The sequence below is a fragment of the Rhinolophus sinicus genome, chromosome 18 (assembly GCF_057876585.1).
Source record: "Rhinolophus sinicus isolate RSI-liver-muscle chromosome 18, RSI-T2T, whole genome shotgun sequence".
In the NCBI taxonomy this organism is placed as follows: domain Eukaryota; kingdom Metazoa; phylum Chordata; class Mammalia; order Chiroptera; family Rhinolophidae; genus Rhinolophus; species Rhinolophus sinicus.
The window spans coordinates 79,093,965-79,115,733 of record NC_142518.1 but is presented as its reverse complement, the minus strand read 5'-3'; the positions used below and the strand labels follow the sequence as shown (position 1 = coordinate 79,115,733).

Here is a 21,769-nt window from a genome sequence, read left to right as displayed (position 1 = left end):
GGAAAAAAGGGCTAACATACTGAGGATTGTAATCACTTGACCATATTTTTTTAGTTAAAAAAGTTGGACTTTGACCAGCAATTTCAATACCTACTGTTCAACAATTCTTTAGGTCCCCAGTCTTTTTCATATATAAATTTAATTGTTATAATAAAAGGAAACAACCTGAATAGAGAAATGACCCAAGATGTATTGTGAACAGTTAATCTACATGATACATTACTTAAAAACTCTCTACCAGATACTGTTTTGGGATTGGCGATACTGCAACCACTGTAAGAAAATCTTGCTGTCAGAGCTCACATTCTAATGACAACTAATAAGCAAATATAACATGAGGTATGACTATAAAATATAATGTAATATAACATGCATGCTACGAAGAAAAATAAAGCAGGGTAGGTAAGAGGTTAGACTGCCCCCTGTGGTACATCCAGAAACTTCTGGAGACATTTTTTTTGGGGGGGAATATTGGGGAACTGTGTTTTTCCAGGACCCATCAGCTCCAAGTCAAGTCATTGTTTTCAATCTAGTTGTGGAGTGCGCAGATCACCGGCCCATGTGGGAATCAAACCGGCGACGTTGGTGCAGTGAGAACTGAGCTCTAACCACCTAAGCCAACCTGCTGCCCTACCTGGAGACATTTTTGATTACTACTTTGAGGAGATTGTATTTGAATGAAGACTTACACGAGGTAAGGGAGCAAGTGTGGATATCTGGGGTAAGAGATTACAGACAGAGGAAATAGCAAATGCAAAATCTGTGGTGTAGAGGAGTGTTTGGGAACGGCAAAGGTGCAGTCTGACTTGAGCAGAGTGAACAAAGGAGAAAATGAGGTGAGGTTAGTGAGCTGATCATAAAAGCTCTTATAGGCTAGGCTATGGAACATACTTTGGATTTTATCCTAAGTGTGATCTAAGGGTAATTCATATTGGCCAGCTTTTGCCACCTATTAAAATAGTAAATATCCTATATGAAACAATTTACCCAATGTTTTGAAGGCTGATAAAATTCTGCTTCGTTTTAATAAAGTATACTAGAGTCAAACAAATATTCTTAAATATAGATGACTACATTTTAAATCTACCAGTTAAAATCTCTATGCTTTTAAAACATCCCCAAACTACCCAACACTTCTGAAAATCACTTCTATTTCCTTCAAGGCAAAACACTTAATTCCCCTAGGGCACATCTTCACTTTCTTTGCTTTGAATGTATAAAAGGTCATACATCAAACACTTTATCAGTAAAGTTTTTATATGTGGAAGTAAATCCAACAACAACATCTGCAGCCGCTAAAAAGAACAAAGTAATCCACAAGGCACTGCGGCAGGATTTTAGCAACTTTTGATTAATGAAATTCTTGGATTTAAATACACTTCTCCCATGTATATACTGATCTGTTTCTCCCATTCCTTTAAAAAGTTAAAATAGAGCTCAATGCTACTGGGGCATGATGAAAGAAACACAGCACAGTCAAAAGGACACAAGTGGGAGTAATGTGACCCAGGATTGAATTTGCACAATTCTAGGTCTTAGTTTTCTCATCTGTAAAAGGAGTGCTTTGGGTCAAATGATCTCTAAGGGCCCTTTATGGCTCTAACACACTCTGATTCTAAACTCAAGTACACAGGGCTTCATAAACCACACACACACACACACACACACACACACACACACACACACACTTTTTTTTAATGAGATAAAATCATAATATATATTAAAGATAAATACAGAGTAATAACATTCTCATCATTGCTAAACCTCATTATCTAAATATAGCAGTCCTTGATTTTTAGGACACCTTTATTAAAGGAGATAGCTTAATCCTTACAAATATTAAAACTTTGTCCACTTTAGCAATTTCTGATAGAAAAATATTTTTAAATGTATTCTACTTTTCCCTGACTTTTGAAATGACATATCTGAGCATAATTTAAACTTGTCATTGACTACAATTTAGACCTAGCATATGACAATTACTTAATTGTTCTTTTTGTATTCACAGTGATATAATAGAAGTGGAAGGTAAAGATGCTTAAAAATAAACATTGGAGAACTACAGTGAATTCAGTTACATGATGCTAACCAATCCCTGAGAGTCTAGTCTACCTGGCAGTTTATTTGAATTAGGCAGAATACAGGTGTAGGCAGTGGGGAGAACTACCACTTGTGTGAACCCTATCTGAAATAGCCTCTCTTGAGCATTACTTAGAAGCTCACTGATGTGATTAAATGATGTCAGGAAGTAGCCACCCTAAAATATAACTAATATAAAATAACCACATGTGGAAATTCCATTTTGAAGAGTAGTAATAATAGATGCTTTTAGTAACTGACAGGAACATTTTAAAGGGGGGTTGGAGGAATAAGAATTTCTCCATATCCCACAAACTTTATTAGGTTGCATATCCCATGATAAAGATTCTTCAAGTCTTTTTATCTCCCACCCCAATATGTAGCACAGTACCTTGCAATGGGAAAAATACTTTTTGTAGAATCATTGATTCTCAAGTATTAAGAGTGCTGTAATGTAATGAGCATTTTTAAAACAAAATAAATAAAAAAACAACAATCACAAAAAATACAGAAATAGCACTACAAGACTAAATGGCAATTCCATCAAGAAACCATGACAGAAATATCCCTTAAATAACATTCAACCTCATTCCCTTTGTTCGAATCCTGTCCCCACTCAGCAGCCTTCAGATCTGTAATTTGGTTTTCTAAGTGAACACACCCACCAAGGAGTATCCAAGTAGACAACCAGGGATGGTTGTCAGGTCTGGACCTCTCTCTCATTCTAAATGTAGAAAATTACTTCATTAAGAAATCCCACGTGCACTAGTTTAGCATGAGTCAACCTCCAGAGCAAACTGAGTATCGACTCTGTGGCAGACACTGAGCTAGATACCAGAAACAGAGATTAATCAGACAGAGCATCTTGGTTGAAACCATGGCTTCAAAATCCTTGTAAAACTTTTGAGTCACTTGGAGTATCTATCCTACATCTTTTCTGAGATGGGAAAAGAATCATTGAACATGTGTAATTTAGCTTTACATATTTTGAAACTTTTACCTATTCTGCTATTTTCCCCTATTTTATCAGCAGATCTAGGTTTTACTATCTTCTGTGATCAAAGGCATTTTAGTGTTAGTCCTAGTAAATTATAGCAAGCCTTTCTTAGAGCTCCTAAATCATATCTTTTGAAGAAAACAATTTCAATAAGATGGCAGAGGGAGCCTAAAAACGCAGCTTGCAATTAATTTTACAAAATCTCCCAGCTGGAAGACAAAATTGTGTGTGATTATTTTTAAAGAGTTTTATTCTAATTTTATTTCCAATCCCCAGCCAACACACACCCATCCACTCCTTAAACATTATCGGAGATCTATGTGCTGTGCTTTGAAAAGCCAGAAAATGAGACAGCACAGTGGCATTTTAGAAAGCTTCCATCTCAGAAAAAAAAAAAAAGAAAGCTTCATCTCATCAGTGACATTATTAAGCAGGCGCTCAAAACTATGTTTGATGGTGAAACTTTCCTTTCCTGAGTTTTGACAAAAACATGAGAATTTAATAATAAATTGACCCAAAAAACACAGACCTAGATTGAAAACAGTTTTAACTGGAAACTAAAATCACAACCTCCTGGCAGGGTGACAGTCCCCGATTTTCTCATTAAAGCTGCCAATATTCTGGAATCCCTTTATGGCTCATTTGCCACTTCTTCATTAACTATACATTGGCACGGGGTGGAATGGGTTCTGCATTTCGAAGACTTGTGTTCCAGCATCGTATATTCAACCACCTCATAGAGTATATATTATCATACAGCCTATGTTACGAGCATTCTCAATGTTTCTGCAAGCACATGTCTTAGCTTGTTGGTTCAGAAAATATGGTCAGTATGGGCAGACATTAACGGGAGGCAGGGAAAAAGAAACTCCACCTATCCACTGAACAAAGTTCCCACAGAAAGTAAAGTGCTAAATTTCAATAAATGACAAAGTATTCTATTTTTTTTTTAAATCACTATAGAGGAAAACCTGATGGTTGCTACCAGGGAGTGGGGTGGGGATGAGGAAGAAGGGGAAGGGATTAGACAGCACAACTGGTAACTACAATATTGCCATGGGGATGTGAAAGACAGTTTGGGGAACATAATCATTAATGTAAAGATTTTGTGAGTTCCGGAAAAATGGCGGAGTGAGGTGAGCCTCTGTAAAGCTCCCCTGGAATTTACAAAGAATCGAACAACAAAAACTCCACAAAGGACTCCCTGCACAGCAGACAGGCAAGACGAAGAGGCCCACTACCGACTGAAATCACCTACAGGTGGGAGATTCGCGCGCGCGAGCGGGGGGAGGAGGAAAGTGAGAAGCGGGCGGAGACGCAGCTCCGCGGGCGCAGGACTCAGACCCAGCTCAGTGCGCCGAGCTCGCTGCTTCCCGGAACTACCGCAGCTGCGGGAGATCGGACTGCTAGGGCTTCGCCAGGGCTCCACAGGGCTGAGGGGACAGCATATAACACGGCTGAACCCAACGCTCACGGCAGAGACCTCGGAGAAAAGACTGAGGGAAAAAGGCTGAAAACGGTGGTTTAAGCCCGCACTGCCGAGCAGAGAACGGAGCCTTAGGCACTGAGACTAGCCGCCCCCTCCCTCCCCTCTCAGAGCTCGCCCCGCCCCCACCTGCCCGGTGCTAGAAGCGAAACAGTAGCAGTGTCAGATCAAAACAACAGAAAATTTGCTATATTTGAGAACTGTGGTCCACAAACACAAATCCACAGCCCAACTAGTTCCGGCAAAGGGAAGAGAGCTGTGGAAGCAGGACAGGCTGTGGTGGTGGTCGCTGCCATTGCTCTGGGCCACCTCTCACAGCTCACCCCGCCCCTGGCCCCACCTATCTGGGCGGTTCCCTGCAGGAGTAAACAGAACTGCTGAACAAAAGAAAGACCTCTTCCTATCAACTTGTTGCAGAAGTCACTCCTGTAGATGTCTAGGAAGAGAAATAGTAAACCAGTAATCGCCATGAGTAACCAAGGCAACAAGATAGCTCAGAAAGAAAGTGAAAAATCTCCAGAAAAGGCACTTAAATATACAGAAATATGTGACTTAAATGACAGAGAATTCAAGGCTGCAGTTCTGAAAAAACTCAACGAGATACAAGAAAACACAGATAGGCAGTTAAATGAACTCAGAAACTCAATTAAAGAACAGTATGAGCATTTTACGAAAGAGATTGAAATTTTAAAAAAGAACCAAATAGAATTTCTGGACATTAAGAACTCAATAGAAGAAATTAAGAATGAAATAACCAGCTTAGGTAGTAGAGTTGACCAGATGGAGGAAAGAATCAGTGACATCGAAGATAGAAACCTGGAAATGACACAGATAGAAGAAGAAAGAGACTTGAGACTTAAAAGAAATGAAAGAACTCTACAAGAACTTTCTGACTCCATCAGAAAGAGCAATATAAGAATAATGGGCATACCAGAAGGAGAAGAAAGAGAGAAGGGAACAGAGAATATATTCAAACAAATCGTCGATGAGAACTTCCCAAATTTGTGGACAGAACTGGACCCTCGAATCCAAGAAGCAAATAGAACACCTAGTTACCTCAATCCCAACAGGCCTTCTCCAAGGCACATTGTACTGAAGCTGTCTAAAATCAACGACAAAGAAAGAATCCTCAAGGCAGCCAGGGAAAAGAAGATGGTAACTTACAAAGGAAAGCCCATTAGATTATCATCAGATTTTTCAGCAGAAACTCTACAAGCCAGGAGGGAGTGGAACCAAATATTCAAACTATTGAAAGAGAGAAATCATGAGCCAAGAATAATATATCCAGCAAAGATATCCTTTAGATATGAAGGAGGAATAAAGACCTTTCCAGACATACAGAAGCTGAGGGAATTTTCTAATACACGACCTGCACTACAAGAAATACTAAAGGAGGCTATTCGACCACCATCAACAGGGACAATTTGTGGCAACCAAAACTCAAAAAGGGGGAGAATAAAGGCCTGAACCGGAATATGGGAATGGAGAAAGTAAGCGTGCTGAAGAAAATGGAATACTCTAAATATCAAACTTACTTTTACATAAACTTAAGGGTAACCACTCAAAAAAAATCCAGAACTGAAATATATACTGAAATAAAAGAAGAAACAGAGGGAAACATCATAGAATACCACCACACAGAAATAATAGACAACAACAAAAAGGCAAAGAAACAATGGAGACACAGCCTTACCAGAAAACTAAAGAGAGAATGACAGGAAATCCTCACATATCAATAATCACCCTAAATGTAAATGGACTGAACTCACCAATAAAAAGGCACAGAGTAGCAGATTGGATCAAAAAACTAAACCCAACCATATGCTGTCTCCAAGAGACACATCTCAGCTACAAGGACAAGCATAGACTCAAAGTGAAAGGGTGGAAATTGACACTCCAAGCAAATGGTGCCCAGAGAAAATCAGGTGTAGCCATAATGATATCAGATGAAACAGACTTCAAGGTGAAAAAGATAACAAGAGACAAAGATGGACATTTCATAATGGTGAAGGGGACTGTAAAACAAGAAGACATAACAGTCATCAATATTTATGCCCCCAGTCAGGGAGCACCGAAATACACCAAGCAACTACTAACAGAACTAAAGGGAGAAATTGACCAAAACACAATTATACTAGGGGACTTAAATACATCATTGACAGCTATGGATAGATCATCCAAACAGAAAATAAATAACGACATAGTAGCCCTAAATGACACATTAGATGAAATGGACATAATTGACATTTATAGAGCACTTCATCCTAAAACATCAGACTACACATTCTTTTCTAGTGTACATGGAACATTCTCAAGGATAGACCATATATTGGGACATAAAATCAGTCTCAACAAATTTAAAAAGATTGAAATCATACCATGCATATTCTCTGATCACAAGGCTTTGAAATTGGATATCAACTGTAAAAAGAAAGCGGGAAAAAACACAAATACATGGAGACTAAACAACATACTTTTAAAGAAGGACTGGGTCAAAGAAGAAATTAGAGGAGAGATCAAAAGATACATAGAAACAAATGACAATGAAAATACATCCTACCAAAATTTTTGGGATGCAGCGAAAGCAGTTTTAAGGGGGAAATTTATCTCATTACAGGCCTATCTCAAGAAACAGGAAAATTCCCAAATAAATAACCTCATGTTACACCTTAAAGAACTAGAAGAAGAAGAACAGGTAAAACCCAAGGTCAGCAGAAGAAAGGAAATAACAAAAATTAGAGCAGAAATAAATGAAATAGAGAACAGAAAGACAATAGAAAAAATTAATGTGACAAAGAGCTGGTTCTTTGAGAAGATTAACAAAATTGACAAACCCTTGGCTAGACTTACTAAGATAAAAAGAGAGAAGACACTGATTAACAAAATCAGAAACGTAAAAGGGGAAGTTATCACGGACACCACAGAAATACAAAGGATCATCCAAGAATACTATGAAGGACTATATGCCACCAAATTCAACAACCTAGAAGAAATGGATAAGTTCTTAGAAACATATAGCCTTCCAAGGCTGAACCATGAAGAACTGGAAAATCTAAACAGACCGATCACCAGTAACGAAATTGAATCAGTCATCCAAAACCTTCCCAAAAGCAAAAGTCCGGGACCAGATGGCTTCACTAGTGAATTCTACCAAACCTTCAAAGAGGATCTAATACCAATTCTGCACAAACTCTTCCAAAAAATTGAAGAAGAAACAGTACTCCCCAACACATTTTATGAGGCCAACATTACCCTGATACCAAAACCTGGTAAAGACAGCACAAAAAAAGAAAACTACAGACCAATATCTCTGATGAATACCGATGCAAAAATCCTAAATAAAATTCTAGCAAATCGAATACAACAATGCATTAAAAAGATTATTCATCACGACCAAGTGGGGTTCATCCCCGGGGCATAAGGATGGTTCAACATACGCAAATCCATCAATGTGATACATCATATAAACAAAATAAAGGACAAAAATCATATGATTATATCAATTGATGCAGAAAAAGCATTTGACAAGATACAACATCCATTTATGATTAAAACACTTAATAAAATAGGTATAGAAGGAAAATACCTTAACATAATAAAAGCCATATATGACAAGCCCTCTGCTAATCTCATAATTAATGGAGAAAGACTGAAGCCCTTTGCTCTACGTTCAGGAACACGACAGGGATGTCCCCTATCACCTCTGCTTTTCAACATCGTGTTGGAAGTCCTTGCCAGAGCAATCAGGCAAGAGAAAGAAATCAAAGGCACCCAAATTGGGAATGAAGAAGTTAAATTATCACTCTTTGCAGATGACATGATGCTATATATAGAAAACCCTAAAGACTCCACCAAAAAGCTATTAGAAACAATCAACGAATACAGTAAAGTTGCTGGCTACAAAATCAACGCACAAAAGTCCATTGCCTTCCTATATACCAACAATGAAATCTCAGAAAAAGAAATACAAAAAACAATTCCTTTTACAATTGCATCAAAAAGAATAAAATACCTAGGAATAAACTTAACCAAGGATGTGAAAGACCTATATGCTGAAAACTATAAGACTTTTCTGAAAGAAATTGAAGAAGACACAAAGAAATGGAAAGACATTCCGTGCTCATGGATTGGAAGAATCAACATAGTTAAAATGGCCATATTACCCAAAGCAATATACAGATTCAATGCAATCCCCATCAAAATCCCAATGGCATATTTTAAAGAAATAGAACAAAAAATCATCAGATTTGTTTGGAACCACAAAAGACCCCGAATAGCCAAAGCAATCTTAAGAAAAAAGAACTATAATGGAGGTATCACACTTCCTGACTTTGGCCTGTACTACAGGGCCACAATAATCAAAACAGCATGGTATTGGCAGAAAAACAGACATATAGACCAATGGAATAGAATTGAGAACCCAGAAATAAAACCACATAAATATGGACAGATAATTTTTGACAAAGAAGCTAAAAACATACAATGGAGCAAAGACAGCCTCTTCAATAAATGGAGCTGGGAGAATTGGATAGCCACGTGCAAAAGAATGAAACTGGACTGCTATTTGTCACCATGTACCAAAATTAATTCAAAATGGATCAAAGACTTAAGCATAAGACCTGACACAATAAACTGCATAGAAGAAAACATAGGTACTAAACTTATGGACCTTGGGTTCAAAGAGCATTTTATGAATTTGACTCCAAAGGCAATGGAAGTAAAAGCTAAAATAAACAAATGGGACTATATGAAACTTAAAAGCTTCTGCACAGCAAAAGAAACCATTGACAAAATAAAGAGGCCACCAACTGAATGGGAGAAGATTTTTGCAAACAGTGCCTCCGATAAGGGGCTAGTATCCAGAATATACAAGGAACTCATGCAACTGAACAACAAAAAAACAAACAACCCAATTGAAAAATGGGCAGAGGACTTGAAGAGACATTTCTCCAAAGAGGACATACAAATGGCAAATAGACATATGAAAAAATGCTCAACATCACTAATCATCAGAGAAATGCAAATCAAAACCACAATGAGATATCACCTCACCCCAGTCAGAATGGCCATCATCAACAAGACAAATAGTAACAAATGTTGGAGAGGCTGTGGAGAAAAAGGAACCCTCATACACTGTTGGTGGGAATGCAGACTGGTGCAGCCGTTATGGAAGGCGGTGTGGAGGTTCCTCAAAAAATTACGAATAGAATTGCCATATGACCCAGCAATCCCTCTCCTGGGTATCTACCCAAAAAATCTGAAAACATTTAGAGATAAAGACACGTGTGCTCCAATGTTCATTGCAGCTTTGTTTACAGTGGCCAAGACATGGAAACAACCAAAATGTCCTTCGATAGATGAATGGATGAAGAAGTTGTGGTATATATACACAATGGAATACTATTCGGCAGTAAGAAAAGATGATATAGGAACATTTGTGACAACATGGATGGATCTTGAGAGTGTAATGCTGAGCGAAATAAGTCAGACAGAAAAAGCAGAGAACCATGTGATTTCACTGATATGTGGTATATAAACCAAAACAACAAAAGAACAAGACAAACAAATGAGAAACAGAAACTCATAGACACAGACAATGGTTTGGTGGTTGCCAGAGGGTAAGGGGGGTGGGGGGTGGGGGGTGGGGGGTGGGAGATGTGGGTAAGGGGGATCGAATATATGGTGATGGAAGGAGAACTGACTCTGGGTGATGAACACACAACGGGATTTATAGATGATGTAATACAGAATTGTACACCTGAAATCTATGTAATTTTACTAACAACTGTCACCTCAATAAATTTAATAAAAAAAAAAAAAAAAAAAAAAAGATTTTGTAGGGTGTCAGATGGGAACACGTCTTATTAGCGATACCACTTCATGGACGGTGTAGATGCTTGACCACTGCACTGTACACCTGAAGCTGAAGCTGAATAATATTGTATGTCAATAATAATATATATATATAGTCACGTGATATGGAGTATAGCATAAGGAATAGAATCAATGGAATTGTAACAGGTATATACGATGTCAGAGGGGCAACAGATTGGGGGAGGGGGTTATCACTTTTTGAGGGGTGAAATGTCTAACTATTGCACTGTTTTGTACACCTGAAACTAATTTAAATAAACAAATAAAAATTAAAATAAAAAATCACTATACTTAAAAAATAATCACTAAGAGTCCCCCAATGCTGCACCAAAGAGGCTCGTCTTTTATATTGGCTACTGAATTCATCAGAAAGGAACCAACTGCTGGTAACAACAGATTCTCCCTCCTTCCCTTCCTCCCTCCACCCCCCTTTCTCCTCTCTCTCTGATGACACATGTAGGTTCACATCTGCATTCCGTTTTAAAAGAAACCTCATTATGCTCTTTTACCAAGTATTATTTTAACTGCCAGTTAACTCTCCCAACACCCTCCCCCAAGTAACCTTAAAGTAAATAAACTTATTATGCAGCCATGTTCCTGCAGAAGTTTGAATCACACCAAGAATACACATCCTTAAAAGGAAATGTTTTCCCTCCCCTTGCATCCTGTTATTTAAGCTATTTTAAGTACTTGTCTGGAGAAAGCTGAGCCAGAATTCAAGTGGTTTTGATTTTAGCTGCTGTTTTACACTGCCCATGTCCAAGTGGTATGTGGGGCAATCACTTAAAATGCATCTTTTGGGGTGCTACTTGGTCTTACAAATCTGACAGTAAGAAAGACTGGGATTTCGTTTGACCCCAGGGTGTGTGTTTGTGTGTTGCTTTAACCATCCTTGAATCTGTCTAAATCTAGTATCTTTCTTTATAAAGAGTTCGAATATGTGTGTCCTCATCTGCAACACAGATGCAACTTCTTTACTACCCCACTCCGGACAGTGCTCATTAGGACTTAAAGAAGAAAACAAATCAAGTGCAGATGCACTTCCTTTCAGAAAAGCTGGGTTTAAAAGTTCCATTTCGTTTAACCAATATATTCCACATTTTTTGCTCTAAAAAATGCCAATAGGAATCTATATGTCTAACAATGGACTTACATACACACACGATTTTGAATGCCCATGAAAGCACATGATACACTGAGTTAAAAGACTCAGTCAAAATACTGGTGCAGAATTTAGATTATATTCCACCCTAACATCTAAGCAGTAAAGTCAAGCTTTCACTGGCATTAAAATTTTAGAAAAGGCAGCTGTTAAACATCTCCAGATGCTTACCTAAACATGGGTTTTCCCAGCTTATACCTCTTCAGGTAGCTCATTCCAGCAAATCTAAGACGCAGTTTAATGGGTCCCAGCTAAAGAATTCATACTAATAGTGGATAACCTAAAGTGGAGGTCATGTACAGCTGAAGGATGGACAAAGTTAGAGAGCTGAGACCAAGCAATCAAAAATGTCTAGCAATCTTTTTCCAACTCAAAATTTCCAGCAGTTGGACCATCATTTTACCACTTGCTGCCATTCTCCCACTTTAAAAATGCATACACAACTAAACACACACACTCACACGAGCACATTCTCTCACACGTGTGTGGCTCTTGTTCTTCCCCACACCCCCACACATTTGTACTCTTATCTTCCACATTGTCAAAACATGGCTTTCAGACTATCTCAAGACCTTCGTTTCTAATACTAGTCCATCAATAATTAAGCAGATGGCACCGTAAAAGAGAACTGGTTGGTTTATTTTTTTCAGTTGAGCTATAGTTTTTATTTTTCAAGTCATAATTAAACAAATATAAACTCGTATAGTTTTATTGACTACTAAGAGTAAATCAAACTAAACCACCAGACTTTTTGTGGCATCATCCTGATGTGGTTTTTATATACTAGAGAATATCAAGTCATTTGAAACAACTCAATTTCCTGAAATGAGAAAATCTGGTACAGCTACAACCAACATTTTTTTAGCTCAGTTTGGTGAGCAATGTCAAAGGAATATACCCACACTATTCCTAGTTATTTAAGAAACTCCATTATTCTTTTATTTCTAAACTGCTGAATTCATGTTTAAAAAAACCCAAAGCTCAGGAACAATTCCTTAGGAGAGAAAAAAGTCAGAAGTGTTTGCAGGACTTTAAAGCCAATCTGAAGATTTACATTACATGAATTTATCTTTATTACAAGTAATCATACAATGACCTCTAGCTTCCATAACAAGATTAAAGTCTCAGAATGTAAAAGACATTTTCTAGTTGGTAAATATTTACTTCCTATGTGTTCTGAAAGTTTTGTTTATTCTTCTTTAGAAAAAACTTACGCAGCATTGCATTTGAATTAAAACAGAAACATTATGAAGTAGGAAAACAATGAGAGACAAGGTTTCTGGTATCCCAGTGGGAAATACTGGAAACAAATTTTAAGAAAATTAAAATAATTAAATGAAAATATTCTGTTTGGAGCTTAACACTAAGCAGGTGCAGAGAGTGAGTGAAAGGAGAATTTTAAATCCTAATACTTGATTTATTGCTAGTAAAGAGAGTTTCAAAGCACTACTAATTGATTGAACAAAACCTATGATTAGTCGTAATTACAGAGATTTTCTCCATACACTAAGATTTTGTTGAATTTCTAAAGAGATAATCAAGGCCATTATTGTTAATAGATGGGAAAAAATCATATAACGATTTCCATACTTTGTCACAATTGAACTGAGACAAAGTAATCCTCACTACCCTCCCCCTCAAAATAAGAAAAATTGTCCCTGACAGGAGAATAAGTTACAGAGCTTATTTTTAAAATCAAGCTTCCCTTAATGAAGAAAAAAAAAGATTTCCATAATACCTTTGACAGTTGCCTGAAGGCTCCATAACTAACAACTAAAAAAACTACAAAGATTTTAAAGGAAAATTAAAAGATTCAACTGGGTCTTTTCTAAAAGACTACACACAAGCCTTTATTATGCTGAAAAGTATATATAAACTTTATGTGCTACAATGTAATGGCCAAAATCTTTAGTAATAAATTCCACCATGATGAAAATCTTCATAACAATGGCCCTATTGAGTTTACATTTGATGATAAAGTCCCAGTACATGAAAAGACTATGTATAATTCCTTGGGATTCAATTAACTAAATATTTATTGAGAATCTTACATGTGTAACACTGAGCTAGATACTGAGGGAGGAATACAAAAGCATAAAATGCAGAACAGGCAGAAATTCTGAACTCCAGAATTCCTATTTACAGAATATAGACTAATAAAAGTCTGCATATATTAGGAATGTATGCCCGGTAGGGACTCCAATGAGACACATGGTCAAATCTCCTACCTTTGGGAAGCTGTTTGCCAACCCTAAACTCTCCAAGATATATGATTTAAAATAAGACAGTGATTCCAACAATGAGCCTTTCTTGCAGTCCAAACTCTATGTGATCCCTCACTTAGTGCAGTTTAATCCTGTTTCCTCCATGGAGATAATTGGTCAATCCTATTTCTATCATTAAGCTTTTAAGGAGCAATTAAACTCTTTTACTGATAAAAGTATTCCAGTTGCATCAAGTAAACATATTTGAACTATCTTTAATTTTAAAAAAAAAGCTTATTTTTATTGGGGAAGGGGAACAGGACATTATTGGGGAATGATGTGTACTTCCAGGACTTTTCCAAGTCAAGTTGTTGTTCTTTCAATCTTAGTTGTGAAAGGCGCAGCTCAGCTCCAGGTTCAGTTGCCATTGTTAGTTGCAGAGGGCGCAGCCCACCATCTCTTGTAGGAGTCAAACCGGCAACCTTGTGGTTGAGAGCCCGCGCTCCAACCAACTGAGCCATCTGGCCACCCGGGAGCTGAGCGGCAGCTCATTGACTTCATTGTAGTGGTGGAGGGCGCAGCTCACTGGCCCATGTGGGAATCGAACCAGCAGCCCTGTTGCCCAGAGCTTGCGCTCTAACCAACTGAGCCACCCGTCCGCCCCTTATCTTTAATTTTTTAAAAATATTATTCACACAAATATTTCAAGACTGCTGCTCAAAAGAACAAGGCCTGTATTCAACAATAAACATTAATTTGAGGAGGTAAGGGCTTGAAGATTGAACAATAGCAATAATAAGTCATGGTTCTTACCCCAAAATTTCATTCATAAAGAAACAAACTAGGATGTTTAACAGCCTAATTCAGCCAACACTGAAAGATGAATCCTGTTAGGTTCTGGTCTATTTGATTTTTTTTCTAGTTAGAATTCTGATGGGATTATGAATAGTGACTGTGCCTGGGGCTCATTATTCTTCCCAAGGCATGCAATTACTACTAAATGCCTTCATAGAAAATGTTAATCATAAATGTATGGGAATAGAGATGTACCCATCCTTACTTTTCAGTAATGGGATTTTCAACATAGGCCAAAGAGTAGATTCTGATTTAAATAACAACTCATTATGATCCAACTTCATATCCTTTAATTAAGGAGATACCAAATAGTAATAGTCTACCTCTCTAAGCACATGTTGACTTATGTGAGTAAACACATCAATAATCAGTTTTTACCATTTTCTCGTTATCTTCTATTGACTTGACCTGCGCACTGAAATTTGGAATGTAAATACTATATAAACTACTTCCATATCTGCTAAATACTATACTTCCATACTAAATTCTAAGACATGTTATATGATGTTAAAAGATGAACCAAATGACATGCTATGATTTCCCAACCTATACTGATGCTGTAAGTTAATGCAAAGGTAGAACAGTCTGCATTATTGCAAGGCACTGAAGATATATGAGAAAGGCAATAAAACCAAGCTAAATAGGGAAAGGTAAAACAGCATTTATGGTTCTTAACATTTTCAGGGGTCACATATCCCTTTGAAAGCTCCAAATTCTCTCCTAAGAAAAATATGATACATCAAATATGATAACAATACAAAGTTTGTCTAAAAATTTCAGGGGCCACAGCAGGCCCAGTTAAGGACTGGGACCCCAAACCAAAAACCTTTGACTATATTAGATACTAGATATAATTAGAAGTAATAGTTTCAAGTGTAGCTTCTAAAACTTTATCCCATTGATGTTAACTATCTTGCCCTAAGGTTCGTGATTTAACTGTTCATGTAATTATTTAAAGAAATAACTTTCATTAGGGCCAAATAATGATTGCTTTACTATAGTTAAACTACAAAAATACTTACCAACTTTTGCAAAGGCCTCTTTGAGTTCATCAAGCTCATCTTTGGAAATCTGAGTGGTAGCCATCTCATCCATTTATGGAAGATCTAAAGAGAAACCAAAAAGGGTTCAGACTTTAAAAACTTTTGTGATGAATATATTATAAGCACTCCTGCAAAATGCTCATCTTAGGAATTTAAACATAATTGCAAACTATCAAAACCAGCTGAATAGGTTCCCGTACTAGTAGCTACAGCCAAAATTAAAAAAACAAATAAACAAATGAGAACTCATCATTTACCAAAAGTTACTCAGAAAAAAATATTTCTGAATCTTCCTTTCAAGGACAAAATTCTACACTACATTAAATGAGTATAAGGAAGAGCCAAGGTACCCAGCAATGATGGGAAAAAGATACCTAATAGAAATTCTTGGTTATATGTGCCAAAACTAAAAGTCGAAATTACATGGCCAAAGATTCATATAAAATACAACTTTTCCATTAAGCCATCTATCTATCTCTCTCTCTCTATCTATCTATCTATCTATCTATCTATCTATCTATCTATCTATCTATCATCTATCTTACTGTTTTATTTCCATTTTTCCAGCTTTATTGAGATATAATTGATATATAATTGCACATATAATATTGTGTAAATTTTGATGGTTTATATGTATATTGTGAAATGATTACTACAGTAAAGTTAGTTAACACATCCATCAGCTCACACAGTTACCATTTTTTCCCCAATGAACCACTTTAAAATCATTCATTGTGAAAACACTGATTTTTAAATAGCATATTAACACCTACCAATCACTCCCATTGAAGGAGTCAATTAAAACAAATTATACTTGGCTTTGATACAGAAGTATATACAAATGTGTACTAATAAACATATCCTTGTGCACGTAACTTATTTTAGTTTACACCCTTTCTGATTTGGTCCTATTTTACCAATTTCACAAATAGAGCAGGGTTTGGCAAACTATGTCCTATAAGCCAAATCTGAACCACCACTTGTTTTTCTATGGCCCCACAAGCTAAGTATGTTTTTATAGATAAACAAACATCTGCAGTCAATTTTGATGATAAGACACATTAACTCTGAACCCCAATTAAGTGAAATGTTATCCTCCCCCCAAAATTCCATTATTTTCATCCGTAGACCTGTATTACAAAAAAAGTACTCAATTATTATTATATTTTGGATTTTGTCAGTAAAAATTTGTGGAAATAATATTATATCCTTAATATCAATAATATAATATTCTTGATTTTGCCTCTAGACACACAATATTTATGATCTCGACCTTAATGAGCCCTACAATAGAGAAAGGAGGTCTGTATCACAATGGATAATCCCCAAACACAAACCTATTAACAATTTTTGGAGATAAGGAAACGAAAACAATTATGTGTTGCCTTTTATTGGCTTTGGTTATTTTTCTTTTAATCTTTTTTAAGGACTTCACTTTTTTAAAAAATAAATTTCATTGGGGAATATTGGGGAATAGTGTGTTTCTCCAGGGACCTTCAGCTCCAAGTAGTTGTCCTTCAATCCAGTTGTGGAGGGCACAGCTCAGCTCCAAGTCCAGTTGCCGTTTTCCATCTTTAGTTGCAGGGAGTGCAGCCCATCATCCCATTTGGGAATTAAACCGGCAACCTTGTTGTTGAGAGCTCACGTTCTAACCAACTGAGCCATCCGGCCACCCCTCCGGAAGCTCAGCGGCAGCTCATTGTCTTCAATCCAGTTGTGGAAGGCGTAGCTCACTGGCCCATGTGGGAATCGAACTGGCAACCCTGTTGTTCAGAGCTCACACTCTAACCAACTGAGCCATCCGGCCGCCCCAGGACTTCACTTTTTTAGAACAGTTAGATTCACAGCAAAATTGAACAGAAAGTACAGAGTTTAGTTCCCATGTATGCCTTTCTCCTCACATACAAGCCTCGCCCATTATCAACATCCTGCACCAGAGTGGTCCATTTGTTAAAAATGATGAACCTACACTAACACATCATAATCACACGAAGTCCATAGTTTACATTAGGTTCATGTTTGGTGTTAATATATTATATGGGGTTTGACAAATACTACATAATGACACATATCAACCAGTAAAGTATCAAAAAAATAGTTTCACTGTCCTAAATGTATTGCCTTTTCAAATAAGTATTCTATGAGTTAAATTTCAGTAACTATACAGTACAAAATACAAATTTGAGGTCTTATATTTATCCCTTTTAGACAGTTTTATTAAAAGTTAAAAACTACTCACCAACTCATCTTTTGACATTAAGCCTAATACTCAGCAGAGAGAAGCTCTCAAGAGAGAGCTGGGCCACATCTGTCTTTGTGACAGCCATAGTCATCATTTCTAGAACTTATCACAGTCCCAAGCACATAGTAAAGCACTCAATAAAATAGTACTTTAATAAATTCATCATTCAACAACTATGCACCAAGCACTACATTAGATAAATTCACATTCATATTAATTTCCTGAACCCTCATAACAACCTTATGAAGTTACCCCATCTTTTATTAGATAATATAGGCTCAGAGGGGCCATGAAACTGGAATGCAAGCCCACATTTCTCAAATCCCTGGGAAGTTTTAAAATGACCATATTATACTATTAGGTAAGTTTCCACCATAATGCAATTGACATTTAAAATGACTGGTAATTTAAAAAAAAACTTTTAAAAAACATAAATCAGAACTTGCCTGTTTATACATGTAAACTTTTCTTACCTATGGTGTTAAGATGCTGCTAAAGACAGACAACTTCTCAGTAGATCAGTAGATCAGTTGGGTAAAAATACTTTTCAGAGTAGTCTCAGGATCTCTAAGGTAAAGAAAGATCTTCAGTTAGATATGAAGTCACACATTTTAAAGATTAAGCATAAAAAAATTTTTGTAAGTTAAACTGCAACCCAATGGTAGAACTTTTAAAAAGCATTCTATATTTTAGTAATATGATGTTCAACATTTCTGATTACAAAAATACTACATAGGGTTTACTCTAATTTTACTTGTGCATATTTTAAGTAATCATGTTTTCAATATGAAATTATTACCTATCTCCAAGAATTATACCATACAGAACAATGGCACAGAAAGTTTGAAAATGAGACTGCCTCAGAAAATCCAAAACATGTTGCCTCTCCTTTATCTCTGAAGGTCCTTTCCAGTTTGGGCAGTTTGTGAGTCAGGAATAATCTAAAGTATGTGAATTTAAAAAAATACATTCAATTTTAGTCTCATACTACCATTATCACTACTATACAAAAGAAGATTAGACAAAGATGGTTCTGGACATACCGTATTTTGTCATGTACAATGTACATTTTTTTGCCCAAATTTGTGAGGAAAAAATAAGAATGTACATTACACATGGGTTCTACTAATTCTGTATCTATATAAATGTTTTTAATTCTTTTGTTTATGCTTATGAGTTAAAAGTGTAACTCTAGAAATCAATAACGATATCCGTATGCAAAATAGTACCCTGGAATGGGATCATTGTTTTTGTTGAACTTATGATGAGCTTGCAATAACAAAGAGGTCTTGGCCTTCTAGGATACATAAATGTCTTAAATTTGTTACCGGTATGTAAACTTTCTTGTACCTTATATCTGTTCTTGTGTTTTGTAATGATTTGTTACATAAAATTTCTTGTGCCATAATACGTTAAAAGCTAAACACAAAAAATCCTTTATAATACAAAAAACAAGTACCTAAATGTAAACAGATAAAAACTTGAATTAAAAAATTAAAATGAAAGATTTTTTCCCCTGAAAGTTTGGGCCAAAAACGTGGGTGCCCATTATACACAGCAAAATATGGTAACTCCTGCCATCACCCACCCTTCATTCCTGCTGACCCGTGGGTTCTGACTAAATCCTTCCACTTCCCACCCTTGGAAGACATGACGGTTGAACAGGACAAAATCTCTTTCCCTCTTCTCTATACTCCTCTCCAACACACATACACCTCTATCCTCAAACAACTTTACCAGTATTTTAGGCACCTGTTAGACGACTAATTCCTACCCTCAACGTATTTACAATCTAGGAAAGGCAAACATGTAAATAATTATAACTCAACACAAAGTGAATTAGTAGGCCAGGAAAGGAGTACTTTTGTTCTTCCTACAAAATCAGGAACTACTTAGATCTCATAGAAATGATTTCAAGGCACCTGTTTACTTAAAAAAATACATTAATACAATGCAGCATTAAAAAACCCCAAAATATAAGATCAATTTTTCTAATGTCTTATTCCTGTCTAATTGTCTTAATGAAAGCATAAAGTGACTTATTTTACATCTACAATTCAGATTTTCCTCTACAGGAGACAGTAAGGGGCATACCTGAATAATAATTTTTTAAAAATTAGAACATGCATATATCCCTAACTCAACATTTCCAGGAAAGTTTGGTCTAGGATAACAGAATGGTTTGATTTAGGAGTCTTTCATTTAAATAAACTCAATTTAATTTTTGGTGAAGATGGTGGAGTAGGTAAGCACTGTGCTTGCATCGTCTCCTGATCACATCAAGACTAAAACTAAACTACAACCATCCTTGAGAATCACTTGAAGTCTAGCTAAACAGAAGTCCTACAACTACGGACATACAGAAGAAGCTATGTTGACACTGGTAGGAGGGGCGGAGACATGGAATGGGCTGGTCCCACACTCATATGTGGTGGTTAAAAATCAGGATGGATATCTCAGCTGTGGAGGTCCTCCCAGAGGAGTGAGGGGTCCCAGCCCCACACCAGGCTCCCCAGGCCAGGGTTCCAGGGCTGGGGAGAGAAGACTCCATAACTTCTGGATGTGAAAACCAGCGGAGATGTGGCTGAGTGAGATGAGGGCAGCTGCAGTCCCAGGCGTTACTCTTAAAGGGCTCTTGCACAGACTTACTTGCTGACGCACTAGCTATAAGTTCTAAACCCCAAACAAGCAGCATCTGGCCTCAGTGTGCCCCATACCTCTTGCTAAGCAGCCCCAAGCCCGGCACAGGTGGCAGACATCCTTGGTTCACAGCTAAGCCTCTCCCGGGACCTCCAAGCCCAGCACAGGTGGTGGCCATCTGCAGATTGTTTTGTGGCTCATACCATGTGGCCCCAGGCAGGTCACAGGCAGTGGCTGAACCCAGCCTTCAGTGGGGGCCTTCCCAGGAGGTTCAGGGCCTGCACACCCAGTGGCCCACTTCAGACAGCACCAGAGCACCACCCTGCTGCCTCCACAGATGACACACTCAAAGGGCAGACTGGGAGGCACCAGAGCTCTGCTAAAGCAAATCCTGCTTGGTAGGGTCAGCCCCTGCACAATAGTTGCTCCATTGCAGTCAGAGTCAGCCCTTATAACCAATCAGTCTGAGAGTCAATCCCTCCTATTGACATGCAAACAGCAACCAAGGCTCAACTGAAACAGGAGGGCAGACACAACCCACACAAAGGGACACACCTGGAGCACCCGGCTTAGGTGACTAGGGAGACTCCACCACTGGGCCCCACAGGACACCTAGTACATAAGGCCATTCTACTAACACTGGGAGACATAGCAGCCCTGCCTAAATCATAGAAAGAAACACAGGGAAGCAGCCAAAATGGGGAGGAAAAAAACATATCCCAAATGAAGAAACAGAACAAAGCTCCAGAGAAAGAACTAAGGAAAATGGAGACAAGCAATCTACCAGACTCAGAGTTCAAAACACTGCTTATAAGAATGCTCGATAATCTCAGGGAGAACTTCTATAAAGAGACAGGAAACATAAAAACAGAGATAGAAAACCTAAAAAAAAAAGTACCAGTCAAAAATGAAGAATATAATAACTGAAATAAAGAGTACATTAGAGGGAATCAACATAGATTAGATAGAGCAGAGGGTCGAATCGGCAATTCGGAAGGTAAGGTGGCAGAAAACACCCAAACAGAAGAGAAAAAAGGAAAAAGAATAAAAAAAAAGAGGATAGTTTAAAGGGCCTCTGGGACAACATCAAGCATACCAACATTTGCATCACAGGGGTACCAGAAGGAGAAGAGAGAGAGCAAGGAACTGAAAACCTATTTGAAGATAATGACTGAAAACTTTCCTAA

General features: G+C 37.4%; 1 protein-coding gene across 6 annotated transcripts in view; it reads right to left on the bottom strand.

Annotated features, from left to right (window-relative positions):
* Window positions 1–21,769, bottom strand: part of PLS3 (plastin 3) — a 123,363-nt gene that overhangs the window by 35,865 nt on the left and 65,729 nt on the right. For all 6 annotated transcript variants that reach the window (XM_019718730.3, XM_019718733.3, XM_074323440.2 and 3 more), the window contains exons 2-3: window positions 18,416–18,509; window positions 15,680–15,763 (exon numbers count right to left, since the gene is read on the bottom strand). In XM_019718730.3, coding sequence (XP_019574289.2) covers window positions 15,680–15,752 — 73 coding nt within the window. In that variant the 5' untranslated portion in view covers window positions 15,753–15,763; window positions 18,416–18,509. The remainder of the gene's footprint in view (window positions 1–15,679; window positions 15,764–18,415; window positions 18,510–21,769) is intronic.